The 17,664-nt window shown below is 39.7% G+C and overlaps 2 protein-coding genes across 4 annotated transcripts in view; one reads left to right on the forward strand and one right to left on the reverse strand.

The window, feature by feature from the left end:
- The window catches only part of RFX4 (regulatory factor X4), a 51,946-nt gene that overhangs the window by 33,435 nt on the left and 847 nt on the right, over positions 1 to 17,664 (forward strand). The window contains exons 12-16 of the mRNA XM_063308457.1: positions 2,321 to 2,438; positions 4,851 to 4,970; positions 8,062 to 8,223; positions 13,489 to 13,651; positions 13,816 to 13,954. Coding sequence (XP_063164527.1) covers positions 2,321 to 2,438; positions 4,851 to 4,970; positions 8,062 to 8,223; positions 13,489 to 13,651; positions 13,816 to 13,954 — 702 coding nt within the window. The remainder of the gene's footprint in view (positions 1 to 2,320; positions 2,439 to 4,850; positions 4,971 to 8,061; positions 8,224 to 13,488; positions 13,652 to 13,815; positions 13,955 to 17,664) is intronic.
- MTERF2 (mitochondrial transcription termination factor 2) overlaps positions 15,713 to 17,664 on the reverse strand; it is a 99,729-nt gene continuing 97,777 nt past the window's right edge. For all 3 annotated transcript variants that reach the window (XM_063308458.1, XM_063308461.1, XM_063308459.1), the window contains exon 3: positions 15,713 to 15,729. The gene's annotated coding sequence lies outside the window, so the exon portion shown is untranslated. The remainder of the gene's footprint in view (positions 15,730 to 17,664) is intronic.

A 17,664-nucleotide genomic window follows, 5' to 3' on the forward strand; every position in this document is an offset into this window, starting at 1 on the left:
AATGTACTTCTTTCATAATAGTCATTCACCCATTCACTCTTGACCCTATATCTTGTTTTTTCCCAGCCCCAAAGCATCTAACTTACTTTTAGGTTTCTCTTGACCCTAAGCAGTGTCTCCTGGCCCAGGAATGGTCACAGCTAGTACATAAGATGTAGTTACATAAAAGCCCTCTTGCCACAGATGCCAGGGAAGTATAGCCCTGTTCAAAGACAGAGATGAATTTCTCTGGAATTGTTAGGTTCATAAACCCAAGCTAATCAGTACTGGAGGGATTCAGTTAGAATCTGTTCCTCCCCATCCAGATTCTGACACTGGGTGAGCACTTCCACCACAGTGCCTGTTTGGCCTGGGGAAAAGATGTATAATTGGATATCATCCACATATTGAGATACCAAGGGCCATGCCGGTGAGTGATTTCCCCAGTGGTTTCATGCAGCTGCTGAAAAAGGATTGTTAAAAAGAGATGCATTTTTCACATCTACAACGTCTATCACTTCATCATTCCTTTTTCACATTTTTCATGCATTCATAATTCCACACACTTCTGTGACATTCTGTAACATAATTCTTTTCGCTTTGTTCTAAGCAGTTTCCATTTCCTCTTTTCTTTCATCTACCTTCGTCATTCTGTTGGGAGATTACTCTATCTTTTCCAACTTCTTACTTTTTATATTTATTTATTTACTGGATGTTGAGGCTGTCTAACTCCAAAAAGACTCTGGGTGATTTACAATTTTTAAAAGAATACATAATTCTTTAAAAAAGGAACATGATCACCCAGACAAAAGCATATGAATAAGAAAAAAATCACCAGGTGCTCCATAAACACACTAACCCCAGGGCTGGGAACAAAGACTGGTCATAAGAGGCTTTGGAACATTTGAAGTGTGGGAGCCATCCATATCTCTGAGGGGAGCAGAGGTCAGGCACCGTGTCCATTTTTCCTGAGATCTACCCTTGACACTATCCAAAAAAATAGTCTATTTTCCAAATTCCACATTCAGAATCTCTCATCACCCTTCTATCTTTCCACTAATTCTTTGTCGCTTTCCTCATACAACATTTGACCAATCATTTATATTTATATTCATTCATTTGCCAAACTTACATACAAATAGGCTTACACTTAAACCACATATTCAAAGCAAACAGGCCTTTTTCTAATCAGTTACCCACCACTGATGATAGTCAAATTCTCATTCATTCTTGGGTTTCAAAATGGCGTAATCACTTTTCTGGTACTCTCTCATCTTGCTCTCACCCATCCATTCATGTCAACTGAATGTTCCCTCCTGGATTCAAAATGTAGCACAATTTTGCCCAAAACTCATCTCTGGTTGTTCAGTTATCACTTTCATTGTAGTGTCCTTCAAGGTAGACCAGAGTAGAAAACCAAAGTCATGCAGGCCAATATTACTTTGTTTATAAGGTTATATTAACAGAACCTTATAAGCCTGACCTCACTGCCCCCTCCCTCCCACCCTTTATCTCAGGTTACAGTTCTGCCCCAGACTTAGGTTTCTTTTATCTGACTGTTCTCTTGGTAGCTGCTCTTCCTCCTGTACCTCAAGGTATTTCCTTCTTCCCACTACAGTAACATGCAGCTATAATCAGCCTATGGATTCCTATTGTCATATACACCAATAATATCCTAAGTGATAGCAATTGGTATGTATACATTTTAGTCCTTGAATTCATAATTAAAGCTACACTTTTAATTCCCTACTTCTATTAATCAGCTCTATTCCACAAGACTAGGCTACTTTCATTCACCTCTATGACATCCTTTCCCTTTCCCTTAGTTTCACAAAAACATTATTTCTCTCTCTCTTATCAAGTCTTCATTCTTTTTACCATTTACTTCTCTCACACTCCAAGTTGCAGTCTTTCATATGTCATCATCATCTTCAGATTGGCCTATATATATATGTTGACCTCTGCTATTTATCATGGCTTTATCAATTGAGACTTTCATATGACACTTTTTAAAATACCTTACTTTTTAGTAAGGTAGAGAAAATATAGAATAGGTTATCAGCCTTCATACTGTTGTGCCATATGCAACATTCCCTGCTAATATTAAGGACAGTATCAATCAGATTTGACACATTTTGGCCAACAATTGCAATTTTAGCTAAAGCATGCTCATGCCATTCTACGTTAGCAAAGATCTCTAATCTAGAGACTACCTTGCAAGCCAGCATACTACAGACTGCATCTCACCAGCTAGAATGCAGCATATGCAGAGTATCAACACACACTCAGGGTGATACCTTGTAAGCACATCTGGATCACACTTGTTTCTTTTTATTGACAGGTAGCTGTGAAAAGACCAGGTTTCTTGAAGAAAGTGGCTCCGCAGTTCCTCTTGATGTGGTCCTGTTTTGGCACAAGAGTAATTCGGGATATGACTTTGCATAGTGCCCCTAGCTTTGGTACTTTTTTTTTAGATTTGAGGAAGAGCAATTTTGCACCATAGCTTAAAAAAAAAAGAGGGGAGGGAGGCGCTTCATATTTTTCAATGTGCACAAGGTTGGGGATTGGCTGCTTCCAAGGAGGAAATGGGCCCCCGTGGAGGTGGAGGTAATAATAATGGTGATGATAGTTTCTGAGTTTTTCGAGAGAAGAAGAATGTTCTATTTTTTAATTCAACCCTAACACTTCATCCAGATCATCAGTTTTCTACTGAGGTGTAATATGAAAAGATAGTAGTTGAAGTTAACAGTAAGAGGAGTTTGATGGAAGAACTCCTTACCCAGAGAGTCTCCCCTTTACTGGATGTTTTCAGTCAGAGGCTAGACAGCCATCTGTCAGGGATCCTTTAACCTACAGGGGAAGGTGTGACCCATTCATTTTAGATGTGGGCATATAGGAAGGCAGAAAACAGTATCTGAATAATGTATCTTTTTTCACATTTAAAAAACATTGATGACTAATGTAGGCAACAGGGAAGCTCAAGGTAGCCCCAATTAATATAAAATAAACCAAATATATTGATTAGGGAATAATAAACATGTATAAAACCACAGTGTAAACAATTAACAATTTAATGCCCTTCAATATTATCTAAAATCTGCTTCCTAAAATAAGCTGGTACGGCTATTTTTGCATCTTGACACTGAATCTCTCCTTACATACCGTATGGCTATTTGGTGAGATATATAGCCATATAATATGTAAGGAGAGGTTAGAGAGGAGCAAAACAAAATCCATTTAGGCTTGACTTAAAGCCTATCATACTAGAACATAGTCCTGAAGCAGAGTCCAGCTTCTGACAGACTTCAAGTAAGATTGGCTGTTTTTGCATTTGCTTGAAATCTTTGGGAGCTGATATATAACAGAAGGTCTTAGATTATCGAATTATCAAATCAAATTGAAAAAGTACAGTCATTAACTCTGCCTGAAATTGATAATTATTATAAAGGTCATTCTAGTCATGGCAATTTTCTTAGGGATTACAGTCCAGAGATATAATGAATCAAAAATTAATTATTGTTATTTGAAATAAAGAAACAAAACAGGGAGGGGAATTCTATTTCCTCTGACCCAATCTTACATAATCTGATGTCTTGCATACCTGATAAATTTCAACTGCTGGTTAGAAAGGCCAAATCCAATACATCAGGAACCAGGCCTTTATAATTAGTATCTGAGTTAAAGATAAGATGCCATCCCTCCTCCACTGTGCATGTAGAACCAGTATGGCATAGTGGTTGAGAGAGCCTGTATGATGTCAGAGCTAAGGTGTTGAGTGAAGACCAGGAAGACCTCTCAGCTGTAGAAGCTCCTTGGGTGACTTTGGGCCACTCCCACTGTCCTTGTTGTGGAGAAAAACAGGAGGAGGAACTGCTGCCTATATCACCCTGAGCTCTTGGATGGATGATAGGATAGCAATCTAACAAACAAATAAATAAAATATAGAAACTAGTCAGCCTGCCAGCTGAATCTGTCAGCTTACCAGTTTGAGGAATCAGGACAGATAAGCAACATGCACTCATTTTCTTCATGTTCAGTTGCTATTAACTTGTCTGTTTTGTATTTTGATTTTTAAAGATGCCATTATTGTAATCTGCCCTGAGTTGTCAGATTCAGCGGTATGCAAACATAATAAATAAACGTGTTTCATCCAATAGAAGGCAATTGATGAAAAGCTGGGGAAGAACAGTAAAGGGGGCTGCTTCACGCTGCCCAATGGTAGGGCTGTGCCAGCACTATGGAAGGCACCAGACTGGGAACACACAAAGCAGATTTTCCTAATCATATTTATTGTGAAGCAAATTCCATGATTGCCATTTTCTTCAGTGGTGCACCTAGCATAATTGATACCCACAATGGTTCTTTTTCATAACACACCCCTCTATTGCTAATAACTAGTTTGGTGTAGTGGTTAAAGCATTAGGCAAGAAATCAAGCGACTCTTCATTCTAGTCCCACCTTGGCTAGTTAGATAAACTTGGCCCAGTCACTTCTTTTAGTCTTAGCAGTATGGAACGGGCAAACACTTTCAAAAAAAGCTGCCAAGAGAACTTCAGAGAACAGTTGCCAGAAGTCAGAACTGACTCAAAGACACAACTTTTTCCTTTGTCGTGGCTGCTCTGCCAAACAGCTGATCGGCGGGCAGGCAGGAGCGATGCAACTGCACATCCACTGCTAGCCCCTTTGTTTCTTTGGCAGCACCCCTCTTATTGTCTGCCACAAGAGTGAACCCCCCCCCCGGGCCCCCCTCGGGTGCCATGGTTTCTTTTACTTTGGGGCTCATAATTCAGTGACCAAGAGCAGGAATGTAAAAGCCAATGAGTTTCATGCACATGGTATTCATCCTTTTCCTCACGTTATTTTGTCACCAGGATCTTTTCACCTTATTCACCTGATGTTTGATGACTATGTGTTGTACTTGTTAGAATCACTCCATTGCCAGGAAAGAGCCAATGAACTGATGCGGGCGATGAAAGGTGGAGCTGGAATAGGTAAGGTGGTTCTCTTGAAATTACATCAATTCACCCCGAATGGTCCTATATTTGCTATATTTGTCATTATGGTAGAAAAAAATGTGGCAACGGGACATCTGCTTTTGTCAGTAGTACACATGACAAAATTGATTGGGTACTGACTGACACATTATGATAAGCCATCATGTAATTTGCCTGGCTTTGGCTTAGTTTGTTATATGATCCCAGTCATTTTGATTTCTATACCCTGGGTTATGGGTTAATGCTCAATGGTTAGGAAGATGCTCTGCAGGCAAAATCCTCTAGGTCTTTATTAGAGACTCTGGGGAGCTGTTGACAAAACTGGGCTAGATGAACCAGTTTCATAAATCAAAAACCTATACTGTATGAGCTTTCCCTGTAGCATGCATCTTGTCTAAATCAGGGCAAAGGAAAAGCTTGAGTTTGCAGAATATTAAACTTACTCTTATTGCAAAGAATGTGGTCAGGTCCACACTCAGAAAGCCTTAATTCCCAAGTAGACTAGTTGGCATCTTCCCTTCACTATATAAGCTCTGTAGGGCAGAAAGAACTCCAGTTTAGCATTTGCAGCGTTCTTCCAGCCTTGGATTAACCTTTAAGCAAAATAAGCGTGTGCTTAGGGCACCAAAGGGACGCGGTGGCGCTGCGGGTTAAACCGCTGAGCTGTCGATCGGAAGGTCGGCGGTTCGAAACCGCGCGGCGGGGTGAGCTCCCGTTGTTAATCCCAGCTCCTGCACACCAAGCAGTTCGAAAACATGCAAGTGTGAGTAGATTAATTGGTACCGCTTCGGCGGGAAGGTAACGGCGTTCCGTGAGTCATGCTGGCCACATGACCCGGAAGTGTCCTATGGACAACGCCGGCTCCAAGGCTTAGAAACGGAGATGAGCACCGCCCCCTAGAGTCGGACTCGACTGGACTTTACGTCAAGGGAAACCTTTACCTTTACCTTTTAGGGCACCAAGGGGGCACCACAGAGTTTTATCATGTCCTTAACTTTTTCACCACCACACTGACTTTAATTTTCAATAAATTTTTGTATTTGCATATTCCCTTATAACAATATTTTTAAATGTATTTAAATGTGTTGGAAATTTGCATTTTTCTATTGCCCTAGTTGTAAGTAAATCATTTACTTATATTGTGTACTGCTATTTAGTTTTAAATAAATAAACATTTTTTAAAGTTTATTTTTAATGTAGTTGTGGGGCCCAGCCTGGGGATGGCTTGGAGGAAAACTGAATTTTTAATTTCTTATTTCACCTTCAGCACTTATGAGTTCTTCATGTCTTGTCAGTTAAGCAATGGAGGGCCAAGCATTGTTGGGCTGTGCTTAGGGCATCAGTTGGCATTAATTCTTCTGTTTGATTGGTTTTCTGGGATAACTTTGTAGAATAACTAACACACACATACCCAAGCATACTAGCCCAAATCCCAAGCAATGGAGAAGAATGGACAAAGCAGTGGTTTTCAAACATTCTGCAGTGGCAGACTGTTAAACATTTGGAAAATGCAAACTATTCATTTAACAGATACCCCTTCCTTACATTTTCATATTTAAGGGTGAGGGAATTCATTTGGGGAAGGGGGGGTGAATAAGGTAATGATTATACTTGAATTTGTGAATGCCTTCCTCTCTCCTCCTTTTTAAAAGGCTCTTTTACACTAAATGTTGTACCCAAAATGAAAACCAAAAGTTAACATTTATTTACTGTTTGGAGCAGGAACTGAGATGGTAAGGGGGCTCTGGTCTGGTGCATATCCTGTGCAGCTGTAATTCCTACAAACTGCTTTACATTTGTTTAAACTCCCTTTGCCAAGGACAAAATGATTCCCAGAGGAGATTCTAATATGGTTCTCACCATAAACCTGATTGTGCTAATAATATATCCAAATTTTAAAAACACAGCATTCTCTTAAATTTCAAAAACTGATGAAAAATCATGGCTTGATTGATAATTGGAGAGTAAAGAATGTTAATTTTAAGGATTTTTCTTTTTCCCTTTTTCCTCTCATCATCATTAAAGCTGTTAAAAATTGGATTCTATTTTCTGTATAGGTAACTTGGTCTCTTCTAGACTGGGAAATATTTTAGGCTCAGAGCATGTACCACAGTTGAATTCATATCAATTTCTAAGATTTTTTGATAGCGTAAACAAAAGTTGAAGCAAAACAAAAAGGCATTAAGGGTTAATATGCTGGTGTAGAGGGCAAAGACTGATCAACAATGGCAACCAGATCTTCAAACTTTTCTTGAGACTGCTTTATATAAAGCCCTCTCTCCTCCTTTAGCAAAATAACAACAACATCCTTTCCTGCAGGATTAGAAAGGCACATTAAATCCTAGTTGCTTCCAATTACTCTCAAATGTAGCTGCTATTATGCAGTGGCATTCCCAGAAGATCATAATTCCTGTGCCTGACACCAGCCTTCTCCAATCTGGTGCTTTGCAGTTGTGTTGCACTTAAATTCCTGTTATATCCAGATAGCTTGGCCAGTTAGCTTCAACTCTCTAAACAGTGTTTCTCAACCTTAGCAACTTTAAGATATTTGGACTTCAGCTCCCAGAATTCCCCAGCCAGCTGAAGTCCATTCTGGGAGCTGAAGTCCATTCTGGGGGTTGAGTCCATTCTGCGAGTTGAAGTCCACAGGTTAAAGTTGCAGAGATTAAGAAACCCTGCTCTAAAGCCAGACTTCTTGTTCTAGACATTCGCAGTGCACGTGGACAGTTCGCACTTTATTATTTATTGATTGATTGACTAGGCACTCTGCTAAATTAATTTAATGTATTTGATTTAGGCTTACTTATTTTATTAGCATTTATTAATCAATATCAATATTAATTAATATTAATTTATTAGCAATAAATTATTGACAAATTGGTTTAAGCTTATGCTCAGAAGAGCTCCTCTTCATGCATGACAGATTTTTGGACTAAAGTGCCCTGCAATAAAATAAAAATCTGCTTTAGTCATTGAGAAACTCATTGAAAATGCGCATCCTGGAAACGAAATGATAAATACGGAAAAAAGGATGCCAGTCTATCATTCTGATGTTTATATTTTCTTCTGCTTTTTCTTCTCACTGCAGTTGAAGTACGAGAAGAGATCGTAGTGGCAGAACCTGTTCCAGCAAGTCCTTCCCCAGTTACTTTCTCTCCAGCAAAATCTGCCACCTCGGTGGATGTTCCATCCGTACCTTCTCCTATAAGCAGCCAGTCCCCAGAGTATGCTGGCATAGCAACCTCCACAGGTTGGTAAGGCTAAGAAGGACTGCTGGTTTATACGCTTTTGAAAGGATAATGCTAACCTAAAACTGGGAGGGAGAAGGGAGGAAGATGTTTTGGTTACACCCCAGATTTATACAGAATGAGACATATAGAATTCTTTAATACTATCCCACCATCAGTATAATCAGTGAATTATAAGGTGTAGGGTTGCAACGTTCATCTTTCTTTTTAAGACCACACCAAATATATGGATAAAACTGGAGGCAGGTCAGGGATGGGATTTGCTGATTTAGTTATTTACAAAATTTAGATTCTGCCCAACTCCAAGCAACTCTGTGTAGCTTTTGTTAAAAAGAGAAAACATTAGCAAGGAACCATTTGAAATTCCCATGCATTTAGACAGCATAATCCCTCAGGCAGAAAATATTGCCAATGAGGCTCCACAAATACCATAGCCCAAGGCTTGGAAGACCAGCCAATTTTTTAAAGACTTCTGGAACATCATCAGGGTGGGAGTTCTGGGGAGCTATACTATAATTCCAGAGGACAGGTGCTGCAACAGAGAAGGCACACTTCCTGGCTTACAATAGATGGTGCTATTTGATTGAAGGGACACAAAGCACACTGAATCTGTCCAATCTTACCAGATGGGCAAATAACCTCAATAACCAGGCCTTATGCCATGAAGGGCTTTATAGGTCATAACCAGCACCTAAATTGCACTCGGAAACTAACTGGCAACCAGTATGGCTCTCAAGCAGCAATGTCACATAGACTTGCTGAGGCATGCCCAACATCGCCTATGCTGCTACATTCTGGATGAGCTGCAGCTTCTGAGTGGTCTTCAGGGACAGCTATATGCAAAGCACAGTACAGTAGTCCAACTATGAGGGGACTAGGGCATGATTGATCATTTGGAGAGCCTCCTGATCTAGGAATGGGCACAACTGGCCAACCAGATGTAACTGGGCAAAGGCCCTCTTGGCTGCAGCTGCCACATGCTCTTTGAGCTGGAGCTATGAGTCCAAGATGATCCCCCACCCCATATTGTGCACCAGTCATCCAGCAATAAAGATGAAAAATTCCCAGATCTGGGGGAGACAAAAATCCATAGCCACTCAATTTTGATAGGTTTGAGTCTGAACCTGTTCCTCCCCATTCAGATTCACACAACCTCCAGACACTAGGACAGGACATTGACAACATCACTTGGCTGACCCAGTATGAGATGTACAACTGGATGGAATCTGCATATTGATGATTCTGGATTCTGAAACAATGGATGACCTCCCCCAGAGATTTCATGTAAATGTTAAACAGGAGGGGAGAGAGTATCAAGCCCTGAGGTACCCCATAAATGAGGGGTGAAGGGTGTGACCTCTCTTGCCACCAATACCAACTGGAACTAGCCACCAAGGAAGGATGAAAACCACTGTAACACAGTGCCCCCTGCAACCAATCCAGAAGGGTACCATGGTCAAAAGACTGCTGAGAGATCATGGAGCATGTGGATGGACACACCACTCTCATCCCAGCTCTGAATGTTTGCAGCCCAAATCTCGTAACTTGACTCTTAAAGAATATACTGACATTTTGCATGGGTTCATAATCACTTAATATCTGGACCCACCAAAAGACAGGAAAACTGGATTATACGTACGCATAAAGGGAAAGATTTGTAATTTTAGTGAAGTGAGAGTAGCACAACCTGCTTTCCATCCAGTACTTCTCTTCCAGTCTGACTGAATCAATTTTTACAGAAGAATTATTTCCAAGAACCTTAAAAGAAAACCAAATGTATTTCCAAGATAAGCACATTAAAGAGAGAGATTTGGAATGGAAGGAAATAGGATGGATACATATTCTCAGTCACTGGCATTCTGTTGTTCTAGCCCCACCCCCACTCCTTGGTCATTTTGGTCAGTCTTTTCTACAGATTTTCCAGCTCTACAATACCCTTTTTGAGTTGCAGAAGTCAGAATTTCCTCCCATAAAGTAATGAAAGTGGCCTTAGAGAGGAAGTGAATGCCATATGCAAATGCCTATAATAAAGTCCTGATTACCACTTTTTCTAGGGAAAAAGCTGGTCTGGAAGCAGGCCCTTTGGAACACTGAAATGGGTATATTGGTGCGTGGGAGGTGGGAGGGTAAAGACCGAATAGTGTTAGTCTCTGCCAGTTTCCTGCTCCAGTGCTGTCATGCCCACTCACTCACCTTCTGGGGACAATTTGCAAGGGCAGACCTGTCTGGAATTTGATAGGAGACGGAATGAACTATTGCAAGGGAGAGGCACATTTGCAATGATTTCTTCCTCAGTCTGAGGAAGTAACACTGAATCCTTTGAAGGTTGCTCATCTTTGTGAAAACGTTCCATTTCTCCATGGCACCGCATGGCACAGCATACCGTTCCAGGATCTTGAGCATCACATAGGAAAAGGGTTCTATCTCTTGCACTGTCACTTTCCCTTTCCCATTTTTTCAGCCTGACTTATTTCTGCATCAGTTTGCCTCAGGAACCAAAAATACGGCTACACAACATTTTGCATATATTTTTATATGCCCAACGCTTCACCTAATTCACATATCTTCGTATGCAGTTTGGCCTAGTGTGGGTATTATCGCAAATGCATGTTCTTGGTGTATCGCACACATTTTTGATTGGAATATATTGCGAAGTTTGGAAAAATACAAATACAAATAATTACCTTTAATTTGGGGGAGTGAATCTGGATAAGCCAATTAGATAAATTCATGGGAATGGAATAAATTTCTCCTGCATGCCAAATTATACAAGAAAGGCTAAGAGTAACAGCTGCTAAATGTAGATAGCAAGTACTAGGCTAGATAGAGTAATGGTCTGACTCAGTTTATGAGAGTTTGTTTTTAATCACTTGAGGGGTACTGAAAAAAGATATAAGAAATGGTTGGAATGCTTAGAAATGCAATTACAGGTAGTCCTCAACTTAAGACCACAATTGGGACCACAATTTCCATCATAAGTCATTGTGGTCATAAGTTGAGTCACCACATGACTGGACCTGATTTTACAACTATTTTTACAGTGGTCATTAAGTGAATCACAGGTTAAGCACAGGTTAATCACCACAGTCTTTAAGTGAATCCAGCTTCCCCAATGGGCATTTTTTGCCGGAAAACAGCAAAAAAAAAATCACAAAACACAATCATGTGACTGTGGGACACTGCAACTGGTCGTAAATGTGAGCCAGTTGCCAAGCACCCAAAATGCAATCATATGTCTGCAGGGGTGGTGGTGCGATGTTTTGCAACACCAGAAGTGCTTTACAGGCCATAAAGCACCCATTCCGAAGCCATCGTAACTTCAGACCGTCGTTAAACAAATGGTCATAAGTTGAGGACTACCTGCATAACAAATCTAATATTGTGAATATGTTTATGTAACTTAATCAGGTTTAATTCTGAAGAAACTACTATACACCCTATGTCATGTTTCATTAAGCTACTGCTGTATATTGGGAGTATTAACTTTATTTTTCAGCCTTCTCAATCTGGTGCTCTTTGGATGTGTTGGACTACTATTCCTGGAACTCCCAGCTACCACTCACGAGGAATTCTGGGAATTGTAGTCCAGCACATTTGGAGGATCTAGAGTGGAAAAAGCTACATGCATTAATTACCAAGCTTTCCAAACTTCAATTTCTGAAGACCTTTGGTAGTCAGGCACGGAAAGGAAATTAACTCACTATGCCTTTCAGGACAGCACACTCCATAAAGGTTACCATCAGTAAATTGCTCTGCTATAAAACATCTGGCAAGATATAGCCGCCTTATTCTTTAAGAGTTTTTTGTACAACTGCTGTGCTCTGAATAGTAATAATTAGACCTTAATTCTTTTTAAATTACAAAGGCCTGAATAATTATTGTTCAGGCAATACCAATACTGCAACAAAATTACTGCTTGTCTGGCTGTTTCTCTTCATTCTCTGTCTAAAGCAGAAGCTGGCATGGCTGGCTGGGGAATTCTGGGAGTTGAAGTCCACATATATGAAAGCTGCCAAGGTTGAGAAACACTGGTCTAAAGGCTGTGGTTCTCATTTGCTAGCATTGCTCTGCTTTGAAGTACCCCTGCCTCTTTACAGAAACCATAAAACTTTGTCACTGGGTAACTGTAATGTCACTGCCTGCTTTTCAGTAGGGCGTCTTAGCTGATAACCAAAAATCTGATAAAGCATGTTGAATCCTTACAATCACATTTGGAAATAAATTCTACTGAAATCAATGATACGAACTTTCAGTAGAAGGTGGTTGGGATGGGTGCGCTAACTATTCCGGGAAATCATACAGCGTTTATTGTAAAATGAGACTTTCACTCTGTAATCTTTACTTCACTGATAAATCTTTAGTTTACTGATAAAGTGAAAAAATGTTTCACTTAAAATAACTTCCTATTCTAATAACTTCCTGTTCACAGGGCTTTTCTTTTACATCTTATTTATCATCTCGCTACTCCTTCGAATGGAAGTACCTACCTAACTTTGACTGATCTCAGTACAATTAAGCAATAGACTGTCCACAAGGTGTGATCATAAAAGTCAAGCTGGCAGTCATGATAATGAGATTAATGTTCTGCACACATGACACACTTAAAAAAACAGGCGGTGCTTCAATCACACTGTTATGGCCTCCATCTTGATTTTTTTTACCATACCCTGTGGATACCCCTCTTAAGCAGGAGTTTGTTGGTTCATGGGTGGGAGAGGAAGATAATAACCAACAATTTCTGCATTGTCACTTCATAGACATGGATATGCAGTCACCAAGAGTTCAGCTCGGAATTTTTACTTTTACATTTCTATGTAGAATCTACCTTACCATGTCTCCTTACCATGCAACATTAATGTGAGGAACAACATATTCTGAGCATTTGCAGAGGGTCTTTCCTTTGACATTTTAACCCCTTTCACATGTAACACATGAAAATCATTTTTTTTTGCATTTCAGTAGATCATGTTTTACTATAGTTAGCCATCTTTGTTATCTTAGTAGGGAAATGTAATGTGTACAGTTTCAAGCAGCTTAGTTTATGAAGTTAATCAGTGGTATCTTCCCTACACAAAGCTTTCCCAGTCCTGCTCTCACAAGTTATGCAGCTACCTAGCATTCTAGCATTCACCATCAGGTCCAACTCTCCCCTCCTCCTTCTCCCCCCAAATCAGGAATCCACATGATCTACAGACCATCCTTGCATTTGAGTTTAATGGAGATTATGAAGTATTTGGAAGCTAACTAGCTCCTTCTGTTTTATGTAGGGGCCATGCAATCCTACACATGGTCTCTCACCTACACTGTAACTACAGCTGCTGGATCACCTGCTGAAAACTCTCAACAGCTGCCTTGCATGAGAAATCCTCATGTTCCTCCTTCATCTGTGACACACAGGATACCTGTTTATCACCATAGAGAAGAACATGGGTAGGTTAAATACTTTTTTTTTTTTGCAGAGGGAAGGGTAACCAAGCATAGAATACCCTTCCTCAGCATGGACCCCTCCAACAATTAGGTCTCCAATTAGCCTCAGTCTGAGGAAGGGATCGTTATATGAAGTGCAGTTCCAAGACTCTTCTGTGTCTTTTCAGGTACACAGGAAGTTATAACTATGGTACTTACGGAAACCAGCACTCCCACCCGATGCAGAGTCAATATACATCTTTACCACACGACAGCACTATTTCTGCACCCCTCCATTACTCAGCTTATCACAGAAACTCTTCACAGGTCAGTGTCAACACCTGTTCATCAATGTCACAGCTCCTCATTAGGTTAAATAAAACATTATCCATGGGGGCAGCCACAGGGAGGGGTTTCAAAAAAGTCAGAGTGGTGGCTGCAACCACAGAATCAAACCCTGACCCTTTTTTACATGTGGACCACTCAATATTTGATTATTTATTTGCTTCTAAGTGGTGTTGGTTGATAAGAAAATTGGCAATGTTCTGTCAAATACAGGCTATTGATTTTTAATATTTATGAACATTAAACAATTATACTTTTAAAGAAGAACTTCCGAGGGCCTCCAGATTTAATGTGTCTATTTTCCACAGTGGTTTACTGCTTCTGAGCAGAATAAAATGTATTTGTGAACAAAACATGATTTTCTTTCCTTTTAATGGAGCATGAATGGGAGAATTATCAGGTTCAGAGCACTTGCACACTTCGCCCTGTTGAAGTTATTTGTATCACATGTCCGGGTCATATTTCCTTGTGAAAAAAAAGTACAACTTGCAGCAAGGCATCTCTGAGACTCCTTGTGTTTGAGTGATGATAACACTAAGATTAAAATTGCTTCTGCTTCTGTTCTTTTGGACAGGCCTACTTCATCCCATAGATTTGCCACAGACCTGCCTCTGTGCCTTTATCAGGAGCCTGATAGAAATTTAACAGAGAAAACTTTTCCTGGCTTCATTGTCCATGATGAGCAACACTTCACCTGCTATTTTCAGCCTGCAGTTAAAAGCACAGAAAAAGATCAAGTGGCAAGCTTAACACCCAGGGAGGAAAAGATTTAGTGAAGTTGACTATATAACCCGTGTGTATTCCAGTTATAAAGATAAACAAGGAGTTTTATGGTGGAGTCCAGACATCATATAAAGCCATATTGAGATTTATTTAGTTTCAGCTTAGAGTGTTGTGTGAACCCAGCTGTACTGATTTATAAACCCTGAATTATGACACATGTGGTCAACCTGAGGCCCCAAGGTAACATGCAGCTCTCAAAATCTTTTGCATGGTCCCTTCTAACAACAGTTACTAAAATTGATAACATGGTTTCACACTACCCATGAGGTAGAAAAACACATGAAAATTCTAAATTAGTTTAACATAGTTAAACAAACAACAACCCTTCCCCTAAGACTAAAAAAAAATCCGTTGTTCTATCCTGCCCCACCCACTGTGACCTTTGTTCTTCCAGAAATAGTTAAGTGTGACCTTCAGTAGACAAACGTCCCCTTTCTGTGGAGCCAGCCCAAGTCTCAGTACTCTGAGCAAGAAGGGGATATGATTCAATTTCATTCTGAAATCACCAACTGAATTTCAATAGTCCGATCATATATTAAGTGAAAAATGGAGAAGCATTAGACATGGAAAACCAGGCTTGTAATATTATATACAGCCACCAATTTAAAAATCTGTATTATATCTTGATTTTACAATATACTTTCTGTGCTTTCTAATGCGCATTTTTTAAAAAACCAGTAAAATATATTACAATGCTGTAAGGCTAAAGATTTGAACAGCAATATTTTGCTTTACATAAGAGAGTGCATTTTCTAAAATTTATTCATATTTTAGATATTAGAGTTGCATTCATAAGGAAAATATTTTTGCTGTTTAAACAGAGACACCTTTCACTCTGCATAATCAACCAGCAAGCTGAAGGATAAGAATAAAGAGATTATTCTTCAGCCTGATCTTCAAGAACTCAACCTTGATTGGGTAGAGGAGACACTTAAAATAGCATTTTCTAAAATAATAATGGGAAAGAACTAGAGCTCATTTTAAATTTGGGGGAGAAAAGGCCTTAATAAATGGCTTAAAGTCACCCCAACTTAAAGGGGCTAGTGTTTCTTGTCAAGTTTCAACGGCATGGGGATGGCAAGCGAGTTGACCCAGAAAATGGTAATTTCCTGTCAAGGGCTCTCCAACAAACGTTGCCTTTATATTAGGCAAAGATCACTAGGCCCCAGTGTTTTGAGATCAGCATGCTTAAGCACTCTTCATTAAACCGGATGCAAAGTGTGAAAGGTGATTCAGGCAGCTTGGGCAGGCATCCGCGCAGATGGTGAAGTCTTGGATACTCCAACAAGGCTGAATAGATGCTTCACTGGTGGAGTTAATAGACAGGCAGGGTCCAAGGCGGACTTTAAAAATATTGTTTCTCAATAGTCTCTTCACTGGAAGGAAAAAGAAGTCCCTGACTCATTTGCAATTAGCTGACCTACCGTTACAAATCTTTCCATGCTGGGGCTTCAGCCATCACAGATTTTATTGTAAAAATACTACATATTTGCAATGCCATATTATTTTCCAGCAATTATTCTTTTTTATATTCATGACACATTCATAAACACAGCTGCATCAACGGGGGAAGTGACAGGGTTGGCCACACAGAGAAACAAATCACTGTGTCCCGGTTCCCCTTGTTTTTACAGTCGTTTATTAGCCCTTTCTTTCTGCCTGGGCTTGCTTGCCCTGGAATGTTAATGAAACGGAGAATGGCAGATCATCAAATCTATGGCAATGTTTAAGGAGACTCTTTTCTTGTATGGCAATCTGCACTGCCAATGAGAAAAAAGAAGGATAGTCCCTGTGCAGAGCCCAAACCTCCATAGATGAATGCTGGCTTTCACAAATTGTACTAAGCAATAGTCTGGTGTGTTTGTGTATTACTTTAATATGTGTTGTGTAAACCCAACTACTGTGATTTTTAAAAAAAAAAATCTGGTCAATTGTGTCCAATTCTCAGAGACTACTTGGATGAGTCCCTGCAGTTTTCTTGGCAAGATTTTCAGAAGTAGGTTGCCATTGCCTTCTTCCTAGGGCTGAGAAAGAGTGACTGGCCCAGGGTCACCAACTGGCTTCGTGCCTAAGACGGGACTAGAACTCACAGTTTCTAGCCCAGTACCTTAACCACTATACCAGACTGGCTCTCATTGTAATGTTTAAGCCATACTTTACATCCCATTGCATTGTGCAAAATCAAACTACTGCCATCACTGAATAAACAATTATTTGTACTCCTGTGGGTCATAGTACCACAGTCTAGAGCAATGTTGCTCAACCACAGCAACTTTAAGATGTGTGGGCTTCAACGCCCAAGCTGGCTGGGGAATTCTGGGAGTTGAAGTCTACACATCTTAAAGTTGCTGAGGTTGAGAAACACTGATCTTGACTAGAAAGGTGCCATTCAAATATACATTTAGGGATCTTTCATGTTTGTCAAGAAAACTTGCCTCAGTATTATGCATTGTGTCATGCCACAGTGAATGCTGAAAGAAATGACTGAATTATCTTTTTTTATTCACGTATATTTATTGAGAATTTTACATATAGTAAATATCAAATCTAAAGAAAAAGAAGAAGAAAAGAAGAAGGTGCAAGAAAAGAAAAAAGAAACTAAAGTTATGAAATATAATGACTTCTGACCTTCTCTTCAACAGATAATTACAATCTTATAATCCTCCCTCCTAGATGTTATACAAATCCCTTCAAGCCCTCACTTAGTCCACATCTTTTTTAAACCTCAAACCCGTAAATCATATCACTTTTTCTTCTTTCAGCAAAAAAGTATATAAGGTTTCCAGTCTAGAAATGAATGTTTGACTGAATTATCAAACATTAATATATATGACTGAAAACAGGATTTTTTTTTAACCAGGCCCTTTTCACTGTTTCCAAATAGAGAGTACAGTTTTCAAGTCAGGAGA

The sequence above is a fragment of the Candoia aspera genome, chromosome 7, assembly GCF_035149785.1.
Source record: "Candoia aspera isolate rCanAsp1 chromosome 7, rCanAsp1.hap2, whole genome shotgun sequence".
NCBI classification, from domain to species: Eukaryota; Metazoa; Chordata; class Lepidosauria; order Squamata; family Boidae; genus Candoia; species Candoia aspera.